The 22,996-nt window shown below is 37.8% G+C and overlaps 2 protein-coding genes across 8 annotated transcripts in view; both read left to right on the top strand.

Moving 5' to 3' along the window:
* The window catches only part of LOC105186705 (protein cordon-bleu), a 150,770-nt gene that overhangs the window by 107,208 nt on the left and 20,566 nt on the right, over positions 1 to 22,996 (top strand). For 6 of the 7 annotated variants that reach the window (XM_025298218.1, XM_025298217.1, XM_025298224.1 and 3 more), the window contains 4 exons: positions 5,552 to 5,695; positions 11,935 to 12,079; positions 15,221 to 15,307; positions 16,039 to 16,165. In XM_025298218.1, the coding sequence (XP_025154003.1) occupies positions 5,552 to 5,695; positions 11,935 to 12,079; positions 15,221 to 15,307; positions 16,039 to 16,165 (503 nt within the window). Of the gene's footprint in view, positions 1 to 5,551; positions 5,696 to 11,934; positions 12,080 to 15,220; positions 15,308 to 16,038; positions 16,166 to 22,996 lie in introns of those variants that run through there. The other variant, XM_025298223.1, reaches the window with a different exon arrangement.
* LOC109504163 (uncharacterized) lies at positions 14,080 to 15,086 on the top strand. The gene is made up of 3 exons (XM_019842998.2): positions 14,080 to 14,372; positions 14,512 to 14,753; positions 14,910 to 15,086. Exons 2-3 carry the CDS (start codon positions 14,560 to 14,562, stop codon positions 15,019 to 15,021), a joined length of 306 nt encoding a protein of 101 aa, XP_019698557.1. The 5' UTR covers positions 14,080 to 14,372; positions 14,512 to 14,559; the 3' UTR covers positions 15,022 to 15,086.

Below are 22,996 nucleotides of genomic sequence, written 5' to 3'. Positions count from 1 at the left end.
GCGAATAATTTAATAAGAATCCCCCAAGGAAAGTTCTTCCGTGTCATTGTCGGAAAAAAAGAAATTTGCACTCGCCGTTTGAGAAAAAATTTCTCCATTTACCAAAAATAAGTTTTCTTGCCGATGCTTATTTTTTTTAATTATTTAAAGACAGGTTCTTCTCGTCTACGTGAAACACTCGAGGTACTCAGCTTGCTTGCGAAAAACCGCGTGTGAATCTCAATGGACGAATCCCAGCGCGAGCGGTATTTCCCTCGGGAAAAATAAAGCACGAGCTCTCGTCCCGGTCTATTGGCTCATTAAGATCGCCATTAAGTCGACTTCCTTGGGCTGATACAGCCTCACGAGGGTAAATAAGCGAAGATAGCCTTACTTCGCCTTACTTCGCGGGTGACTTCGCCGCGGGTGATTTCCTCCACGGCGATGCGCAACCTTGAGCTTGCGGCTAACCGAGCAAGAAACTCGCGCGTTTATTTTAGCGCACGGCCACCTGCCTGCCGTCCTCCTGTGTTGTTCCTCTACTACTTTTTCTTATCAGACGAACGAGAAGAAGCGACGCAGACGTGGATACAGAACCGGGAAATGCCAATTAATGCAATTATCAGTTTTACGTCCTACTTGAGGTCTTTATATAGAGCGCGTCGGGGAATAAACGGAGCGCCGATTATCTTGCTCACAGGAAACGCTGCGGAGAACTTCTTCATCGCGAAGGAGTATTTCTATACGGTTTCGTTTTATTTCAGAATGTCTTTATTTTACCTCACTCTTCGATCGAACATCTCTTTCTCTTTCATTTTGCTTATTTCGTGTTATACATTTCACTTTTGCTCGACAACGTTATTTGTCCCATCTTGAAAGAGCATCGGCAAAAAATGCCCGTTTTCGGTACCTCGATTTTTGAAACTTTTTTTATGTCAAATGGTTACTTATGATGACCCAAAAATCCCTGCAAAATTTCAAGATGAGTATATGCCCCGTTTAAGAAATATAGGGGGTCAAAGTTGACCATGTTCAATTAAAAAATATAGCAGCTTCACATTTATACTCCAATAATAACGTCCAAAAAATTCAGCTGAAATGGTTCTTTTAAGATTTTTGGCTGCTGATTGCAAATCTGAAGTCAGATTTTAAAAATTCAAAATGGCGGATCCAATATGGCGGACGAATTTTTCTTAAATTCATCAGATTCATTTGAAACTCGTTACTCGGGGGTTTTTGGGGTCGCTGATTACGAATCTAACGGTTAACTAACTTTTAACCAACACTAAATCTTCTTTATCACTACATTAAACTTACTTTGACCCTACATAGAATCTATTTTGTCCTACAATGGACCTATTTTTCTTCACATTGGACCTACATTCTACCTAGGAGCGGACTGAGCGTCGAGCGGACTGAGTCTTGTTTTAAAGAGTTCGGCCTAGAATTACGAAACCCTGAAAACAAAAGACGATCAGCAGATCATCATTTCATTAACATTCCATTCCATCCTACATCTTATTTGTATCGTACGCTTGCGAATGTAAGAAAATAAAAGTTTCAGTTTCGAAAATCTGGAAATATTGTTGTTTGAAAAATATTATTAATGATAAATGGTAAGATTTTTTTGTACTTTTTGTTTTTTTTTAATCTTTTAAAATCTGATATCTCTTTCATATTTGGTGAACCCCAAAAACCCTCGAGTAACGAGTTTCAAGTGAATCTGATGAATTTAAGAAAAATTCGTCCGCCATATTGGATCCGCCATTTTGAATTTTTAAAATCTGACTTCAGATTTGCAATCAGCAGCCAAAAATCTTAAAAGAACCATTTCGGCTGAATTTTTTGGACGTTATTATCGGAGTATAAATGTGAAGCTGCTATATTTTTTAATTGGATATGGTCAACTTTGACCCCCTATATTTCTTAAACGGGGCATATGCTCATCTTGAAATTTTGCAGGGATTTTTGGGTCATCATAAGTAACGATTTGGCATAAAAAAAGTTTCAAAAATCGAAGTGCCGAAAACGGGCATTTTTTGCATGGGGCTTGCCGAGGCTCTTTATCTTCAGTTATAGAACAATGGTGATTCTCTTGATTCGTATTATTGTTGACAAATTTCATCCGAGGATTTAACGAGATTTTTCCCGGCAATGTCGGGAATGGGATTAGTGGCTTATTATATTTCTTCGGGAATTAAATGCGATGGATGCTACGTTCGTCTTCGATTCGCTCGGAAGTCGACCTCGACTGGCAGCGATACGGCGATAATATGTTGAATTATCAGAGTGGTGTTATCAAGGCTCGAGTGCTATAAGAATTTTTCATTGTTCCTCGTAGATGTTAAGTTTATGTAACGACGATCGCGTCCGCTCGCGTTCGGCCGTCTCGACATACAACGATTACGTTGTCCTTCGAATGAACGAATCGACGAACACGACTCGAAACAACAAGAGAGAAAGCTACTCATGCACACTATCTACATACATTAACCTGCGTTAAAATGTGCCACGTCACTCGCGAATCATTTGCAATACTTCTTTCAACATTGGAAGACATTCTTCCAATATCGTGCTTTGTGTCAACCCGTTAGAGGCCATTCAGAGCCCTTATCGGTGAATTGCAATTTGATCTTGAACTTTAATACGTCGATGGGAAAGTGCGAGGAGGAAAGTCAAATATTCCTGTCTGTATCGTTTAATTCAAATGCCGCGTCAGTACCTTTTCGTAAATTTAATTTTAACAAGAGAAAATACGAATAAAACATACATTTTTAGATGAATTGAAAAAAATCGGTTGATTTCAAGTGAGGTGAAATTCAATTTAAATTCAGAATAACATGAAGGTACGTCCTTTCCACGACACTCTGTACACGCGAGAACAGTTTATGTCACTTCGCGAAGAAGTGGGTGTAATTAACGACGTTGGTTGCTGATCCTTACGTGCACTTGCCATTTGTAAATACGCGCAGGAGACTCTTGAAATTATATAAGAGAGAGCCACCACTCGCCGCGTATGAATATGCACGTCGAATTATGTAACGGGTGGCACCATTCTTAAAGCGCAATCGTACGTTTGCAATTTGGATATGCACGGATTATTCTCGCGATAAAGTGAGATTGTTGCATGCATTATTTACGCTTTCTCTCTTATAAAACTTCCGGGGAAAATCCCCGGATGATTCTCCCTTCGATTTGCGGTTATCGAGACTGCGAAAATAAAAATCGAATGTGTCAATATTGAGTTAATGGTACCTCAACAACCACAGAAGCAAAACGATGCGGGATACTGCACGAAACCTGGCAAGATAACGAAATTAAAAATCGTGATAATCATCACAGGAAGATCACGCTTTCTTTTTCGATAGGCGAAAGTTAAGTAAAATCTAATAATAATAATTAAACGAACAAGCTTGCTTCCTAGTGCAAGCACGGTTTTGCATAGATTTTAACGATGTGCCGCGTGTAGGTGCATGCGCCTCATTTGTGTACGTATAACACGACGATTACTGATTGTAATCCGTTACGAGCCGCAGACCGTAAAATCGTTAAAGAGCAAACGAAGAAGCCTAACGAACGTTAAAGAGAAAATGATTGCAGAAGAAAATGAAAGTTTTACATGCGATGCTGCAGACGAGAAACGGTCGATATTAAAGCAAAGTTTCGGGTTTCGGGGCGTTAAGAAAGACGTACATTTGCAACTTCAGATTTCGATTCATTATATGTAAAATGTATAGTTTGATATGTGTTTAATAAACTTAATATTATATCCAGAAAAAATTACCAAAATTGAATTCAATAAATGTATATATCCTTATTTAGAAAATAATGTGAAAAATAAATTCTAGACTTGGCAATTTTATTGCGTTGAATTTATCTCGTCTATTTTTATATTTATATAAGTTCTGATTTTAAATTACTTATTTAACCCTTTATAATCTAAATTAATTCATTTAATATCTTCTTATTTTGTATAATTAAGCTTTTGGCATGTTATAAATATAAGGAATATGAAAATAAATTTTATAACAATTTAATGATTTTAAAGTAATATTTATAAGTACCGATAGAAATGTAGGGTAAGACAAAGAAAAAAAGTTTAAAAACATATGAGCGTTTATATAGAGCGATACTTTTAAATACCATCAGGATGTAAAGGGTTAGTGGAGATTTATCTGGAGGCTTGTATCTCTCTCTCTTTCTCTCTCTCTCTCTCTCTCTCTCTCTCTCTCTCTCTCTCTCGGAAATCATACAGTGAAGATGGCAGGAAAACGGCTCTTCCATATTAATAAGACCGTGATAACGGTTGACATTGGTCATATACGTGACACGAAGTCATGAAAACTGACCCGTGTCAGCTTCATTGTTTGTTGGCGGAAGTCGTAGACGATTATCGTCACGTTCGTAACCTCGAATTTTCATAAAGTGTGCCGCAACACATATATTTTATCTCCCATGCCTCATTGAAGCGTGTGAATCTTGACGTTTGTAATATTTCCTATCTACAAATAATCACAAGCAAATATCACACAATTATGCACAATCAACAATAAAAAACAAACAATGTATCGTCAATAAAACTATTATTCGATGCGAAAAAATACTTTATTCTTATGATTATTTAAAATGTTTTATTTTCGCAATTATAACGTTCGTGAATAATCTACTTATTACATAATTACGTAATTACATAAGCGAGGAAAATTTTACTATTTTTTTATAGAAGTATAAACGACGTTGAAGTTTGGAGCGTTCTTCGAGCGAAAATTGAAAATAGTTTCGTGTCCCGGAACACTTTTGTTCCGGGATACGACTGCTATTAAACTACTTTTTTTCTATTTTCTCACATACCGAAGGGCGAAAATGCACTCTCAGTTTTTGGCACAAAGCGCTGAGACTGACGGAAGCAATTATAATCTGTCTGAGTGTGGTGGTATGCGCATAATTTTCGGGGAGAATGAAAGTGTTCCGGGACGCGATTGCTATTAAACTATTTTTTTTCTATTTTCCTACATACCAGAGAGTGAAAATGCACTGTCAGTTTTTGGCACAAAATGCTGTGGCTGCCGGAAGCAATTATAATCTGTCTGAGTGTGGTAGTATGCACACAATTTTCGGGGAGAACAAAAGTGTTCCGGGACACGATTGCTATTAAACCATTTTTTTTCTATTTTACCACATACCGGAGAATGAAAATGCACTGTTAGTTTTTGGCACAAAGTGTTTGGACGTCCTGTGGAAATTATCATCTGTATGAGTGATTATATGTGCGTAATTTTCGGGGAGAACAACATTTTTATAATGTCGTGTCATATTTAACACAAATTTATCTTTTATATGTATTTACATTTATATTAAGTGGTCTTTTTTTTAAATAAAAGCTATTTTCAACTTTCGCTCGAAGAGCGCTCCAAAATTCAACGTCGTAAGTGTAATATGTTTTTCGGTATATCTCTGCGAATATCTCTATTGCTTTCTTTTCTTAATTGCATTGTATGGAGATATAAATTAACATCAACTTTTATTTATTAAATAATAATTCTAACGAGAGGATGCATGTTTATATGTTTAGGAGCAGAGAAGAGAGACCATCCAGAATGGTTCTTACTGTGACCGAGGACACCCCGGCAGACATGCTGGCCGGAAGTATGGAGCTTCTGGTACAGCTGCCTCTCGATCATCATGTTCACACGCAGAAGGTCACAGTGTTACGAAGGTACGTGTTCAAGGATAAAAGTGATCCGGAATAAAAGAACCTGCGAACGCGTTATTCTTTAATATATACTTTAATATGTACTTTAATTTAAATTCTTGCGGTGTATCTACAGCAATTATATACCAAATCGTTAACTAAATCTCATTTTAAAAAATTGCACAGGTACAAATTATTAATATATTAATATATTATATCAGATAAAATATTAATATCAAATCTTTCTCATCTCGTTGAGATCTTTGTGAATATTTATGATAGATGCTTGTAAAAGTTTGTGTTATGATATATTAAAGCTATTTTTACTTATTAATAATAATGAAATGACATAATATTTTAATCCAAGTATCAGTCGTTGCTATCAATAATATCGTTTTTGTCATTTTATGGGCAATAGCTTGATCCCGCGCCGATAAAATAACTCATCTTTCAAGGCAATCCATTCATCAACTTATTTTCGCACTTCCTCAGCATCTCGGAACCATGTCAGATAGATTGTGCTGCATCGATCTGAATAGATGAAAGTCGGACAGAAAATCAAATAGGGTGACGTCTGTGGATGTTGGATGTGTTAAAATTTCTCAATTTACTGGAACAACGTCTCTTTAGTCGCAATAACAATATCCGTTCTGGCGTTGCCGTAAAGCAGAATGATTTATACGCGTTTCTCTCTCATGACTTGGTTCATACGCCATAATTGTTGACTATAGCGACCTCCTGTGACTGTTTGCCCCGGTGGTAATAACTCATAATAAAAGATTCTTCTTGATTCTACCAGATATATAGTAGAACCTTGGCCGTGAATATTGCGTTTTATTGTGATTGCTCGGGATTAATCCATTATTTTTTGCACTTAGGATTATTAAAGTAGATCCACTTTTCATCGTTCGTAACTATTCGTTACAAAAAAATCTTTTTTTTATTCCTGGCAAGCAATGAGAGACAGATGGTAAGCCAGTTCGCAATCGCAGAGAATTTGTGGAGAATCTTCCTTCTTTCAGGATCTTTCACATTGTTTAACATTAAATGGCGAGATACTGTTGATTCATCAACGCCAAGCTACCTTGCAAGCTTTCTTAATGTTCAGACCGAGTTTCGTGGACCGAGTTTCGTCAGTTTTCGTGGAGCAATGTTTTCAATTCGTTATTCCTCATTTTGTTTAGACGACTAGAATGTGCCTTGTCGTTGACATCATTTTCAAACCTTTTAAATACTTCTCACAAATAGTGGACAAAATATTATCTTCACAAATTCCACAAATCAGTCTTTTTTAGTTTTTGTAGTAGTTTCGCCTCGATTAAAATGGTAAAGTATGGCGAAGATGAACTTTATCTGATTCCATCTTTAATCGCGTTAAATTTAAATGTGATATTTTCTTCGGAATTATGAATTGTTAACATTTAAAAATTAAAAAGTAATTTAAAGAAAAGCAATTATTAAGTCACTGTTACAGCCGTCTACTTGTGACCTTGCAAACTATTGCAAGCATTTAATATTTAGAGCCGCTATAGGAAATTACAAGTCATTAGAATACTTATCGACACGATTCGTGTCGAATACACGAGGCCAAACGAAATCGATCATTGTATTCGATACGCGCTAATAGCAGCAACAATTAGTAGCATTGCATTCCGAGATTATTTAGGAAGGTCCAATTCCACCTTAATCATGCGACTTGAGATAAATGCAAGTGGAATAGCCCGCAATTACCCTCCCGGCTCATAAATGCCAAACGAATCGTATTTTATTTGACCGGTCTGTCGGGTCTGAAATATACTGAGTCGTCGGTTGCCAAACGGTTACCTGGCCGGCTATATCTCGTTACGGCGATGAGGTCGTTTGACCGAGGAGGTCATCTAATCGACATTTCGACAAATTATCCTAACGGTCGGATTAGATAGATTAGTTTCTAGATTAATGAACCGTCCTCCAACCACAATACCGGTAATCTTTGTGCTACTCCACCGTGACGCGCGTCAAATTGCCTGCCAAGCTAAGCCGAATGCCTAATTAACATCCAGCTCCAGTTTCAAAATTGCAATTAGCTTACCGCCTCGAGATTGTCCGCTCGAAGTAAAAGCGCGCACGTTTTCCTTCCTTCTTGCGTCTTCCTGGCCATGCTTCATTTGGTCCGCTGCATAGACAAACCTTCGAATTCTGTAAGAACGTTGTGCAATCGCGAAAAAATATTGCTCTTGCGTAATATATATTTTAAATGATATATATATATATTTTTTTTTTTAATGATATATATGTATACAGGGTGTCCAAAAAACTCTGGACTGATAAAATATTTCGAAAATAAGACACTTCAGAAAAAAATGTTTCATACATAAGAGTTGTATGGTTTCAAGGGGAACATAAATCAAGGGGAACTATATCAGTTTGTTCACAGATGGCGCCACTTTGGAGATATTCATTGATCATTACTTTTCTTAAATGAAAACTCCAATTTTTTATTATATCATCCTTTTCTACCAATTAATTTGAACAACTTTTGTCTGAAACATTCTTTTATTTGCCTAATATTTTTTGAGATATTTAAGGAAAACTTGTTGATTTTTTCAATATTTAACTCACGATATCTCGCGCACCTATTCGTTGGAAAAAAAAGTGATACTACACTTTTTTACTCTATGTGGTCTCAAGAATATATTGTTACAATAGCGCCCTGACTTTTGTTAATTTGATGATTTTGAAATTTCCAAAAATCGATACATATGTATACAGCATATTTTGTATTATTTTTTGTCAACAAAATAAACTGATACGTTTACGTTTTTTAAAATTTTATTTATATCTATTAAAAACTGCAGACTTCTCTTTTTTCAATTCTTAATTCTTATTTTTACAATAATTGAATACATTCGAAAATGACAGTTGATTAATTTCAGCAATTTCTCGTGGAATACTCTGTATATATGTATACTTTATTTTTTAACACATATATTTATATACAATAATATCATATTTATATATTTAATAATTACATATTTATATACAATAATATTACGGGTCATAATCATACATCAATATTATCAATATAATTAAACAATGATATATCATGATTGTTATTTAACAATTAATTAAATTACAGAGCAATTAGTCACAAGTCGTGAATCATTATTAACGAGATTGACGTCGCAATAGCACACGTGTCTGAGTTACGAGCCGGAGTTCCAAATTACTAAGTCTCGATCAGCTACGCAAATAGTCCTTGTCGCTTATTACGCGAGTTCATTAATCAAAGAGCTGATCGTGGATCCGCGAGTGAATACGTCGGAATCGGGTTTGTGTGCCGTGTAACCAAATGATTGCCTCCTTATCTCCCCACGGCGTCATTCTGTCGCTGCGATTCCCTCTTCTGCTTCTTTTTTTCATGCGCGGAGTTAATACGTCGCTTGAAATTTAAATTACGACGACAGGTCTATACAGAATTATTCGCTGCTTAAACTCTTGATCGTTTCGAGTCTAACGGAAGCCTTACCTTTGATTCCGTTCAACTTGATTTCACTTATCCTTCCGGAGACCAATCTAGAAAACATCTCATCTGAAAAACAATTCGTCTCGCATAGTATAATAACTCAAATTTCCTCAGACATTCTCAAATATTTCAATGCTAATCGTGTGTACACACCGAATTTAGTATCAAAACTATTGACACGAACATTTTGCTCATTGTGAGAATTATTTTGTAATAACACAACTGAACTTGAATCGACTTTCTTTTTCTAAAATTCGATTTTTTCTAATCGATTCTTTGTACAAACAACTCAATTTTTGTACAAACAATTTTTTCAATAGAGAATCAATTTTCGATCCGTTGATATGTTTATTCATCAGTGTTGTTTTGTTAAATTGTGAAGCTTGTTATCATTATCGCGCTATTACTTCCATGAACAGTTTAGGTAGGTCTTACGTTGGTAATGCTAATGACAAAACATTTCCTCGAAAGTATCCTAAATGCGCAGTCACGCATATCGCAAAAAGCCCTGATCATTGGGCGACCGTCATTTTTCATGGTTTTTGCTCTTCTTTGTTTTCTTTTCTTTATAATTTTTGCTTTTCTTTGTTTGACGTTTTAAATACCTCGGGTACACGATTTGCTCAAGCGTGAATCAAGTGAATGACAGCTTGACCATATTCGACTGATGTAACGGTCTTTGAAAGTGCTTACTTTATTTCTTACACGAGCACCGATATATAAAATTTTATAGGTTGGGTCTGTTTTTTGAAAATATGATTTTTCTGATATCGTTTTAAGTGACATCAAATGCACGTAACTGTTAAGAAAGCAAAGAATGAAGAAGATTGCGGATTTTTCTGCAAGTTGCTATGGGACGAATCTCGATTTTGTGTTTCCACGTGCGTCTTGATGAAATCGTGACGTTTAGTGAAGTATAAATTTTTCTCGCGAATTCAAATCTCTCATGAAAAATATCATAATGTTATCATAATAATATCATAATGTCTCGTTTCTGAGCCATCCGTATCAAATGACGTAGTCATTTGCATATGCACATATGGATAGCTCAAAAATCAGACATTTTTCATGTGAGAGATCAAACAAATATCATCTAAAATGATATTATAGAAACAACAATTTGAAGAAATCTCTCAAATGTGATCTCAAAAAACTTTTTTAATAGATGCCTCTGATAAATGATGATTATTAAATATCACTTTGCCATCGTTTTCAAGATATTTAAACGTTTTCTTTAAAAAGTTCTCTTTAAAAAAAGTTTTCTTTTTCTGACGTACGTGTTGTCCGGGTATTTTCTTTTAGAGTACAAACGTAAAGTAACATTCTCATTAGTTTGTCAACTTAATTTACTTAGTTTTATTTATGTCTTTAGTTACGGAAATTTGTGTGCTATCCGCTCTACAGTTTCGCTTTTAAAGCCGGTGGCGCACGATATTTGATTTTACGCTGGATCTAGTGAGATCCAGTGATATATTAGAATTTCTTCCAATTGATACATTTTTAGTACGTCACTGGATCTTACTAGATCCAGCATGAAAACAAGTATCGCGTGCCGTCGACTTTATAATACAAAAAGAAATATGTTTAAATGTGTACGATTTTTTAGATCGATTTTTAGGAAATTGATTCTTTTAGGCTGATTTTCTTAATAAATTGCTTCTAGTTATTCCAGATCGATACAAAAGCCAATATTGTTTTTTCTAATTGTTCATCTCCATTGCCATGATGGTTAACAGTGCTGTAATATTGCCTACTGTTTCTCGCTAATTTGCATGTAAAATATAAACAAATGAAATATATAGTCGGTAGGAAGCCAATATTGTGGATTGCGTTTATTCACCGTGTCTTTGATTAAAACTTGAGTTGAGCCTTGTAATAATCAGAGAAAATTAGTGTGGCAGTCAATATGACGACGTAACGACAAACATAGGTCGCTCAAATTCAAATAACATCGAAATACACGCCGTTGTCGAGCCGCTCCAAATGAGTCATTGCGATCGATGGTTTCGCCGATCGTCCGATCGAGCGGTCCTAAGTTGCGAGCGCTGATAAAACCTAATGATGTTGTCTACTAAATAGCACTCCTATCGCTGGGAACACGTGTTCCTCGCGATTACGATTCTAACGATTCGCCTTCGTGCCCGGCTGAATATCCAAGCCGTATTCGAAAATATATTAGCTCCACGGCGCCAGATGATCGCGTCCGTCGTAATTAACCGACGGTTGATTACCGCTCGTTTCACGTAACTGTTAAAAAAGAAGAGAACCAAGAAGATCGCGGATTTTCTTACAAGTTGCTATGGGACGGATCTCGATTTTATATTTCTACGCGCGTCCTGATGAACTTGTGACGTTTAGTGAAGCATAAATTTTTCACGCGAATTCCGGCCTGGCGAGTGTCGTAAAATAAATTACTTTACGACGGCGAGATATCATTTTGACGTGTGAAAGACGATAGAATAGATAAGGATCTATGTTTTTTGAAAGAGGAATGCGAGTAAGACACGAAAGAGCGTGTAATTTTACGTACGTTTCTTTGGCCTGATTGCAAAGAAGAGGTGACATTGAAGCTTGAGAATAATTTACGCGCGGGTTTTATTTTTCTTAAGAAGTGTTACTTTTTCTTCTCCTGGAAGCGTCACTGATTTTTATTGCCGATACGATATCCATACGATACGATATGATTCGATATGATAATATCACATTCGTTGATACGATGTCTCGAATTAAGAAAAATCGTTAACCCAATTGTTCGCAGCACACCGATGATGGATCTTCTCGTGCAGATCGCGACGGCGCACAAATTGACGGCATCGAGCTACACCTTGCAGGCGATTGGCGAACGCGGTTTGGTTCTACCTCATCATCCAAATACCCCCATAGGAGCTTTGGACGCACTTCAGGTTAGCTGTACGATGTATTCTGCGCGAAGAACGTATTGTGAAATTTATCAATAATATTGTGTCAATTTTAAAAAGTTTGGTGCGATTTTTCAGTGAAATTGGACTTTATTACATTCATTCGATTCATTAATTAATGAAAATTGCAGTCGGCTAAAATGATTAGCAAGTCAATTAAATTAATCAATTGTCAAACGTATAATTATGAATAATTTGATCGGTTGGTGAAATTAGTTATTAATAAATGTATAATCAGCTAAATCAAAGCAATCGATTGAAACGACCGTTCTGTGTGATCGCGATTTATTTCCGATGTGAATTTTGATAATTTTCACCGACCCAAATTTCAATCGATTAATGTCCAATATTGATTCAATCACAAATTATTCATCGTCATCGTTTCTGCTCATCAAATCATTTTTGCTAACCTTCGGGACATTATCAGTATTGTTGTCTATGCGTAGTGTAATTTATTGAAAATCAGATTTTCTGATCGATCTGCGTTACATCTGCGTTTTCCTCAATTTCTTTGATCTTGAAAGATCTAGTGTGATTTCTTTCATTTTACATCGAGAAAACCCACGCGACATCCACAGACTCTCTCGACGAAGACTCATGACGATATTTTCGCAACGTGCGTTCGCGCAGCTCGGCGACCGAGAAAGTAGCGAGCGTCCTCGAGATCTCGGCGACTATACTTCGATGATAAAAAAACGATCGATTAGAATTGACCCTGCAAACTGATCGCGTGCAATCGATTACGTCGTGCCACCCCTGCATGCTCTGACCTGTGATTGTTGTGTACAAGTAATGACGCCTGATGCTCATGGAAGCGCTATCAGAGTCGTCGAACGGTTTTTCCGTTTGACAGCCAGCCAGTCAAGCAACACGTTAATGATCCTTACAATTTCCTAGTGTCATACGAATTTCTACACGAGAACGCACTTTCTAACGACGATTCTTCGCTCGCTCGTGTGTTGAATTAACCCTTCCGCACGTGGATTCCGCCAGTGGCAATCGCTGTACTTTCTCCGGAACGTTAGAATCGAGTGTTAATACGAGTCGTTTTGTAAATCCGATACACGCGTTGTCATCGGATGCAGTTAAACAGATTGGCTTCCATCTAGTGACTGTTTGCGTTACACTTTCGTTCCGATGCGGTTCGATTATAACTGAAGAAAGAAAGAGAAATTGAGGCTCCTTCCGATGTCCAATCGAATTTAAAAAACAGGGTCATGAGAGCCAGTGCACAGATCTCGTAGCGCAATTAATAACATAGCAATTAAGAAGAATAAATCACATTCATCTAGTTATTTTTTCACTATAGGTCATTAAAATCAAGTATCAAGAAGAAACGGTCAAAATTTACAATTATCATTTCTTCAATACATGAAGCTAAATGCGAGATTACTTTTTAGTTGTTTTCTTGTTTGTTCAGAAATACCGGATGTATCATACTCGTGAGAAACCATTTCCTAAGATCTTTTTATGATTATACATATTAGGTTGTTAAATATGAAATGTCCAATTTCCTTAAGTACTAAGTTCGACAATCGATATCTCTGACATTTCACTTTTACTTTTAGTTCTTGGTTTTTTTGTTGTTGTGAAGGTACAGTCTGTAAAGTAAGAGCGTGTACGGGTTAATGTATAGAAAAATTTATTTTTAATGATTTTTAAGTACATGGATTTGTTGTACTCCATGAGAAGAAAGATGCTATATTATTAATAATGAGTCCAGTCACACCACCGGCATTGATAATTGCCGCCTGGTATCTCCGAGGCATACTTTTCACTAAGTTGACTGCGTATTCGTTCGGTAAAGACTTCCAAATGAGACGAATTTGTCGTGTCAGCTGCTTCAAAGTGCACACTCTTTTTCCTCGAAGCTTGTGCTTGAGATATGACTCACAATACGGCTAAAGAACATTAGGACGATATTTGAAGCCAACTGCCATTTATGCCGTACACCCTCTTACTTTACAGAGCGTACTTTAGCTTACTTTACGAGTTCTGTCGTGGACCCAATACAGCGTAGACAACTCGAAATATCAACCAAGTATTTGGCGAAGATGTGGCTAATGAACGCACAATACGTCGAATACGGTTTGAAAAGTTTCGTTCTAGAAATTTTAATCTTGAAAATGAGTCGCGTGGGCGATCCGAGACCAAGGTGGATAATGATGAGCTGAAAGCTGTGGTGGAAGCGGATACATCCCAAACTACGCGTGAATTAACAGCAAGGTTTAACGTTACTATACCAAAAGTATTGGATCATTTGAAACAAATCGGCAAGGTAAAGAAGCTGGATAGATGGATTCCGCATGAAATAAACGAACGTCAGAAGAGAAATCGTCCCGAAGCTTGCTTTTCTTTATTATCACTATATAAAGGCGAATAATTTTTGTCATCGTATTGTTACATGTGATGAAAAGTGGATATTTTCGACAATCGCAAGCGTTCGATACAACGGTTGGATATAGATGAAGTTGAAACACAATCTGAAACTGAATATTCACAAAAGAAAGCTAATGGTGTCTGGTCGGTGTTCGGTGGTCCAGTGCTGGTATTATCAAATGCAGCTTCGTGAAACCTGGTTAATATCGATCAGTATAGCTGATGTCTCTTGTAACCAACTGGACGAAATAATGAGGATACTTGCGATCAAGCAGCCGAGGTTAGTCAATAGAGATAAGCCAATCCTCTGGCAGGACAACGCTTGATCACACGTCGCACAAACAACATTGCTCAAACAACAGGAGCTAGACTTGGAAACTCTTGTCACCCACCGTATTCACCAGACCTTGCACCAACTAATTGCAACTTCTTCCAGGTACTGGACCACTTCTTGCAAGGAAAAATATTCAGTTCTCAACAAGCTGTGGAAAACGCCTTCCGCGATCTCAACGTCACCCACTTTCCGGGCTTCTTCGTTGCTGGCATAAATAAGCTAGCGTTAAAACGGCGAAACTGTGTCGATAGTTAGGCGCATATTTTGATTAGTTGTATTATTTCTAGTTTGAGATATAATAAAGTAAACTTCTGATTCGAAATCGGACATTTCATACTTAGTGACCTAATATCATTTCACCGATGAATTTTGTGAAGTGATTAAAAAGCGTTTCCGTTGTGGGCGTGTTCCAGGTTAAGTTACTTCCCAAGCAAGGCACTTGTGTACCGCGGAAAACGAAGCAAACTAATCAACCTTTCGAAACGACTTTTAGATTGCAGGTAAAGTAGCTTTGTCGCAATTATTATGGTATCGAACTGGTTCGACGGTTTCACGTTTCGCACGAAGCCAGAAAGTCTTACAATTCTCGGAAACGTACGTATGAAAAATTTCACACTGCTCCAGGTTTCGAAATCGATCGAAAGTATTGCGTCAGAACGACTTCAGTTTCATGAAAACAATGGGTAATCTCTTCCATTAACATGTTTTATTACCGTCTTGCAATACATGACATACGCTACTGCATTGGCCGTCTTTGACGGGCGAATTGGCCAACTCTTAAAATAAGAAAAAAGATGGAGAATGCAAACAGATGTATGATAATGAAATTGAGAAACTCCAGCGAGTATATTTTTCATTGTGTACTTTCGCAATTTAGAATCCACACGTGTCGTCTCGCGAGCGAGGATGAAGGATTTCTAAGAGACGCACACGCAATGGCGTGTCTCTCGCGCGAGATTGTAGCAAATAGAGAGAGAGAGAGAGAGAGAGAGAGAGAGAGAGAGAGAGGGGGGGGAGAGGGGGAGAGAGAGAGAGAGAGAGAGAGAGAGAGACACTTTGACCCGTACTTTCTCGATACCGACAAATGTTGAAAGTAAACGAAGAAGTATCCTCTCTGGCTTCTGCGAGACTCTCATTTAGAATCTCAGTTACGAAGTTCGAGAGTGTACGTATCCGTGCGACGCGAGACGACCCGGTAATGCGATACGCGACAACTTGATCATCGGCGCAGGTGCACCTGCCGAGAAATCAGCTATACGTGTCGAGGGTCAGTCCGAAGATGAATCTGGGAGAAATTCTGGACGAAGTGTGCCGCGAGAAGAATCTGGACAGGAACAAGTACGAGCTTCGTCATCCAGGTGAGTGAGCTGTCGCGCCGGCAGCAGCAGCGTCGGACAAAGCCGCGCGCTGGACTTCGACTTACGTCCGCCGCGCGAAACTGCGGCCGTAAATCCGCGAAATCGAATCGCGTGCGACGCGATAATTTAACCCTTTGAGGCATACGGGGTAAGTATATTTACCACCTATTTATTCTCACATTTTCATGAAATATTTCATATTTGAGGGATTCTTCAGGGTTTTTCGCGCTTTTTAGCTTCTTATATGACATGGGAACATACATGAAAGGTTGAAAAGTGTTTTGCATAAGTTGTCCATTTATTATAAATAAACAGAGTGTGAAAAATACACATTTTTACAGAAAAGAATCATTTTCCACGAGCTATGAGTGAATTTTTTGCTTAAAATCAAGATTTGGGGGTTTCTTTGGATCGCTGATTACGAATCTGAGGTCCACATTCTAAAATTAATTTTCCAAGATGGCGGATTCAAGATGGCGGATCATAGAATTTTTATTAAATTAGCTAAAATTGTACTCTGGTTAGTTTTTGAGATTGCTGATTACGAATCTGAGGTCCACATTCTAAAATTTATTCTCCAAGATGGCGGATCATAAAATTTTTATATGATTAGCTGAAAGTGTAGTTTGGTTAGCTTTCAAGGTCGCTGATTACGAATCCGAGGTCCAAAACTTATTGTCACCGAAATTATCGCGATTTTTCATATTTATGGTCGCCATCTTGGATCCGCCATCTTGAATTGTGAAAATCTGATAACGGATTCGTCATCAGCGACCCCAGAAACCCCCGTATATAAATTTTCATGTGATTCGGATTTTCTGAAAAATATGTGACTCAAAGGGTTAACAAGCGTCGAAAATCAGTGTAGGTCAATCGTGGACAAGAGAGACGCAATATGCGAGTGGCGAGAAAATAGAAGAAAATATTAGGAGGTTGAATTACTTCTGGTCTCTAGCAATAAATGGCTTTAGTAGCAAATTAATGGTTAGTACGAATGATGGAGTCCGGCAACACACACTGAAAGATTTGACATTTCTCTATGACATATGACAGCTTGCATACTATTGTTACTGGTAGTTTCGTTGTTTATACGCGTTTAAAACAGATCGTGCAAAATTGCATCTTCGACATTCATTGCTTCTTTTGTTTGATTTGGAAAAATCGGCAACTGAAGCTCATGAAATGCTTGTTACAACTTATGCTGACCAAGCTCCATCATATTCCAACTGTAAATTTTGGTTTCAACGATTCAAAAGTGGTGATTTCGATTTGAGTGACAAAGAACGTACACTGAGAAAAAAATTGTATTAAAATTAAACAAATATTTGTTCGAATACGACTTTGTGTGAATACATTTACTTAAATTAAGCAATTACTTTCTAAAATTCAAAAAAAAGTCTGCATTCAGAACTTCTGTATTTCATTTTAGAAATTAGTCGCTTAATTTGAATAAATGTATTCACAGTTGTATTAGAACAAATATTTGTTTAATTTTAATACAACTTTCTCAGTATACTGTTCGACTAAAAAAGTTCGAAGATGCTGAATTGTAAGCATTATTGAATGAAAACACCGCTCAAATGGCAAAATAATTGGCTGAACAAGTCAACGTCGATAAATCAACAATTTTTAAACGCCTACACGCCACGGGAAAAATTCAAAAGGAAGGCAAACGAGTTCCACGTAAATTGAGTGAAAGTGCCATTGTAAATCGTTTGAGTATCCGCCATGTTTTTTTGCTTGCCAGACAGAAAAAAAGATTTTTTGTGGCGAATTGTAACTGGAGATGAAAGGATTTACTTTGATAATCCAAACCGAAAAGAATCATAGGTTGATCCAGGACAACCATCAATATCGATACCAAAATGGAATATTCACGGTCACAAAGCAATATTCCGTATTTGGTGAGATATGGAAGGTGTGGTATACTATACCATAAGCTTCTAATACCGAATGAAACAGTTACGGGAGAGCGATACCAGCAACAATTGAACAAATTGAATGATGAATTGATGCAAAGAAAGGCTAGCGATAGCCAGCAATAGACGCAAAGTGATTCTTTTGCACGATAATGCTCGTCCACATGTTGCTTCGATCGTTAAACAAGCATTGTTAGAGCTCGAATGGGAAATCTCCCCCCCCCTCTCCCATCCAGCGTACTCTCCAGACCTAGCATCATCTGATCACCATCTATTCCGACCGATGCAACACGCTTTGGCAGGTACACACTTGAATAATTACGAGGATGTGCAAAAATGGGTGTCTGATTGGATCGCTTCGAAAGACAGATCGCTCCATCGTCGCGGAAACGCTACGTTGCCAGAAAGATGGGAAAAAAGTCACAGCTAACGGACGGGAAATATTTTGATTGATGTAAATTTAACGATTTCTTTAAAATAAAGATTAAAAGAATCGACAGAATAAGACCGGAATGAATTCAACCTCCTAAATATAAATATAACACAAAACCTCCTAATATAAAAGTAACGCGGACGGATTAACCGGAGAAATAATTCCGCGGTAATTCACAGCGATAAGCGATACTTCTACGGCTTCTATCGTTTCGACAAATTGCTTGCCGTATTACTTACCGAAGGAAAGGCGTGTAATAGGAATAGCCTTGCGTAATGATACTACCACGTTACTCGGGAGATACTCGGGCGATCATACACACACACACACACACACGTGCGCGCGCGCACGCGATTAGAACTGTGCCCCAACAATACCGATTAATGTCGTTGCGACAATTGTCGTTGCATTATATAAATACTAATTAGATGATTTGCGCAACGCGACAGGTGGCGGGTCACGCTGCTAGAGGAATTGAAACGCCGACTCCTCCTACGCCTCGCTGTCGACCCACCTGAGACGATAAATCGCGTTTTATCGGCGAATACGTGTTCGCGTCGTCGTCGTCGACGATTGCCAAATAGGAATAAATAGATTCGTTCGCGAGACGAACGTTTGATATTTGAAACCAGTAGCGCGGCTTGTCACTTTTTAGAGAAATTTTATTTAAATCGGACGAACGAGTTTGGAAGCGAGGGGCAACTGCGCACACGAGGCAACCAGGCCATATATAACGGCATTGGAAATCCTGATATAAATAAAATCGCGCCAAAGTCGCGTTTCGTCGTATTAAGGTCTCGCGTCGTGACGTTAATGATTATTCTCAGCGAATTCTTTCCACTGAACTCTGTCGTCCTAGGAAAATCGCATATTACGCACCGAATATTACACAATTCCGTATCGGTCCGCACATACATTCGCGTTATGTAACGTCACTGACCACGCTAATATAAACAAGATGCGAGTAACAAACCGGGTAATAAGCGTAGCCCGGATTTCAATGACATGTCGTGTCTTTTCTTCTCGCGACTCGACGCTCGTCGATCACGTGCGTAAAACGCGAGCTCTATTTACAAAATACGTCGTGTTGCCTTCGAACACGCTGACGCGCCGCGACTTTTCACGTGTTTGTTACGCGCATGCACGATTTCAAGCAGCCCTTATCAGCGACATGGAAGACTCGTGCGGAGATAAAAACAGCCGAGGCTGGCCGACTCGATGAATTTAAGCGAGCTAAGCTAATGTTTATTAAAAGGCATATGCAAATACCGTGTACTGCGTACGCACGCGATCATGGTGACTATTTGCGGCGATGAATACCTGCAGTCGTATTGCGAAATGCTGCTTTTCGTAACGACTGCGTGTCGCGCATTCTTTCCGCTGTCGAATAAATATTCAGTGGATCGCGACGGGTTTCCATGCTTAATCGACAATGTCGCGCGCCACGTTCTTTCTCACGTAATTATTAATGTTTTACATCAGACGTTAGTTGCGTCGAGGCACTTCACTTTTGACGCGAGAATGCGCAATCCTCGTCGTAGATTTTCTCTGAAGTCTTTGTTCGTGAATGTCGTTTTCCTCGTGCCTTCGCATGTAACAGTGGCTGGATGAAAAGAAAAGTATTAATACACACAGGACGAGCTTGCCTCTTCGGAAACGAATTTGCTCAAGTCAGGAGGAGCTGATTGAATGTTAAAGTGACAAATGCGACATATCCGGCGATCATATCGCGAGATCTCTTCTGTTCTTATTATGGGATTTCGTGATGAATATTTATTTGTAGTAATCAGTAACAGTAACAAACACACGCGTCACGCATAGGTATGCGCTCATCATTTTTTGACTCGTCCTTGGACGTTAGAAGTGTTGTCATTGGAGAAATCCGCAGTCGATTGCCCAGATATATGTGATAATATAAAGGATATTATTAGGAGTATCGTTTAGTTTTGAGGGTTTTTTCTCAAAAACTGATTTACTTAAACAAGATAAGAATTAACGAATACTTTAATCAAAATATAATCAAAATATTTTCTTTTGTTTTCTATAACTTTTTATCATCTTTCTCTGGCAAGAAACAGATTCCGCAACGATAAAAAGATTTTTTTGGAATTGATCCAATTTTCAAACAAACTTTTGCATTTCAAACTTTTCTGGTTGTCCCGAGCGATCTTTGTCGTTAATGTTGAAATCGTCCACTTTTGAATCGTCTAAATCAATATTCACATGTCTTAATTGATGGAGCAACATCACCGATAAGTTTCTATCAGAATTCTATGACTTTCAGTCGTTAATCCATGATATTTATTAACAATAGTCATTTACTAACAATAAACGCAGTACAAATCGTGCTAATCTCCATTTTAAAAATGGAGCTTCCTAAAGAGCATTTTCGACATGCATTGCTTTTGTTTTTTAATCAGAAGAGAATGGCGGCTGAAGGTCATAGAATTCTGGTAGAATCTTATGGTGATGTTGTCCCATCAATTAATTGTATTGTGAGTATTGGTTTAGACGATTCAAAAGTGGTGATTTCAACGTTAACGACAAAAATCGCTCAGGATAACTAAACAAGCTTAAAAATACAGATTTACAAACATTATTGGGTGAAAATTTAGCACAATCCACTTTAGAATTTGCCAGAGCATTAAACAGTTGCTAAACGTTTACATGATATGGGAAAGGTCTACAAAGGAGAAAGATGAATTCCACATGAATTATCGGAAAATGCTATTGCGAACTGGTTGAACATTTGCATTTTATTGATCGCCAGAAAAAGAATGAAGTTTTTTGTATCGAATTGTTACTGGCGATGAAAAATGGATCTAGTTCGATAATCCCAAACGAAAAAAATCGTGGTTTGATCTAGATCAACCAGCAACATTCACTTGGAGGCGCAATATTCACGGTTCAAAGGTACTGCTGTGTATTTAATGAGATCAAGAAAGTGTACTATGAACTGTTAAATTCGAATGAAACTGTCACCGCCGTTATCGACAACAATTATACAAATTGAAATGAGCATTCGACTAAAAACGATCAGCAGTTGCGAGTAAACGACGCAAAGTAATTCTTCTTCACAATAATGCTCATCGTTGCATTATCGGTGAAGCAAACGCTATTAGAACTGGAATAGCGAAGCAAGTCTTACCGCACCCCACGTATTCTCCAGACTAGAAATGTGCGAACTATTCGAATTCGAATCGAATCTAATATAATTCGAATCTGAATCCTTATGATTCGAATCCGAATAATTCGAAAATTTCAAATCGTGAAGGTTCGAATACGAATCAAATACATTAACGTTTGCGCGCGTCAGCTACAAAACGGGCCATCTGGACTTGTATGTTTGAACCCTTAACCTGTAATTAACTTAACTTATAATTAATAACTTAATTATAAATTACTTTAGATATTTAAATATATATTTTACTTTAAGATGATATTACAATATCAATATTCCCTTTCGTATTAAAATCTTCCATCATTACTTGCATGTTTGATAGTCACGTTAAATTTTTTAATGATTCCATTCGATTTCATTCGATTCGATTCGAATTCCAATGAAATTTCATAGATTCGATTCGATTCAATTCGACATAAAAATTCTTGATTCGCACATCTCTACTCCAGACATTGCTCCATCCGATTATCACTGATTCCGATCGATGCAACATGCTTCAGAGGATACTACTTTCATAACATACTTTCATAACTTCGAACAAGTGCGAAAATTTATTGAAAGTCGGATGAATTTCAAAGAAGAATCTTTTTATCGTCGCGGAATCCATCTCTTGGCAGAAAGATGGGAAAAAGAAAACGGAGGAAAATATTTTAATTAAGGTGTTCGTTCTTGTTTATCTTGTTTAAGTAAATCAGTTTTCGGGAGAAAATTCTCGAAACTAAATCATATTCATAATACATGTATCAATATTGCTGAAAGAGTTGAGAATCATGAGGAATAGAGTATCAAGTTAGAGCTCTCACTATTGAGGCACATAAAAAAAAGACTGTCCACGTAAGAACGCGAAGGCGGCACAAGACGGTGGAAAATAGAAACGAGCAATTTAGCAATTTTACGGAGCGTCTGCATAGTCGAGCGACACACGCAAAGGCGTACGGCTTCGGAAGCCGAGTCTGGATGTTGCGTGCACGCAAATGACAGACACAATCCAATTTTCCGGAAACGCTTTCCGCATTACGCGCCGATGAAAGTCTTCGTTCGACTTGAGCGACTCGCTCGCTGAGCTCCCTCGCTCATTTTGCGACTGAACTCGTTTCGAGCACCGTGCGCGCACATTTAGATGCTCGTTCGCGTACGTTCGATCGAAAGTGATTTAATTATTTTCCTCAAACACGAATTGCGCGCTATGATTGCGAGAATCCGGCGCGTTTGATCCATCCGAGATGTAAAAGTCACGCGAGCCACGCATTTTTAATATAAACCCCCAGACTCGCAGACGCTCTTTACGGCGAGGAGGA

Source organism: Harpegnathos saltator, unplaced genomic scaffold (genome assembly GCF_003227715.2).
Source record: "Harpegnathos saltator strain DR-91 unplaced genomic scaffold, Hsal_v8.6 scaffold210, whole genome shotgun sequence".
NCBI classification, from domain to species: domain Eukaryota; kingdom Metazoa; phylum Arthropoda; class Insecta; order Hymenoptera; family Formicidae; genus Harpegnathos; species Harpegnathos saltator.
This window is presented reverse-complemented; position numbering and strand designations above follow the sequence as displayed.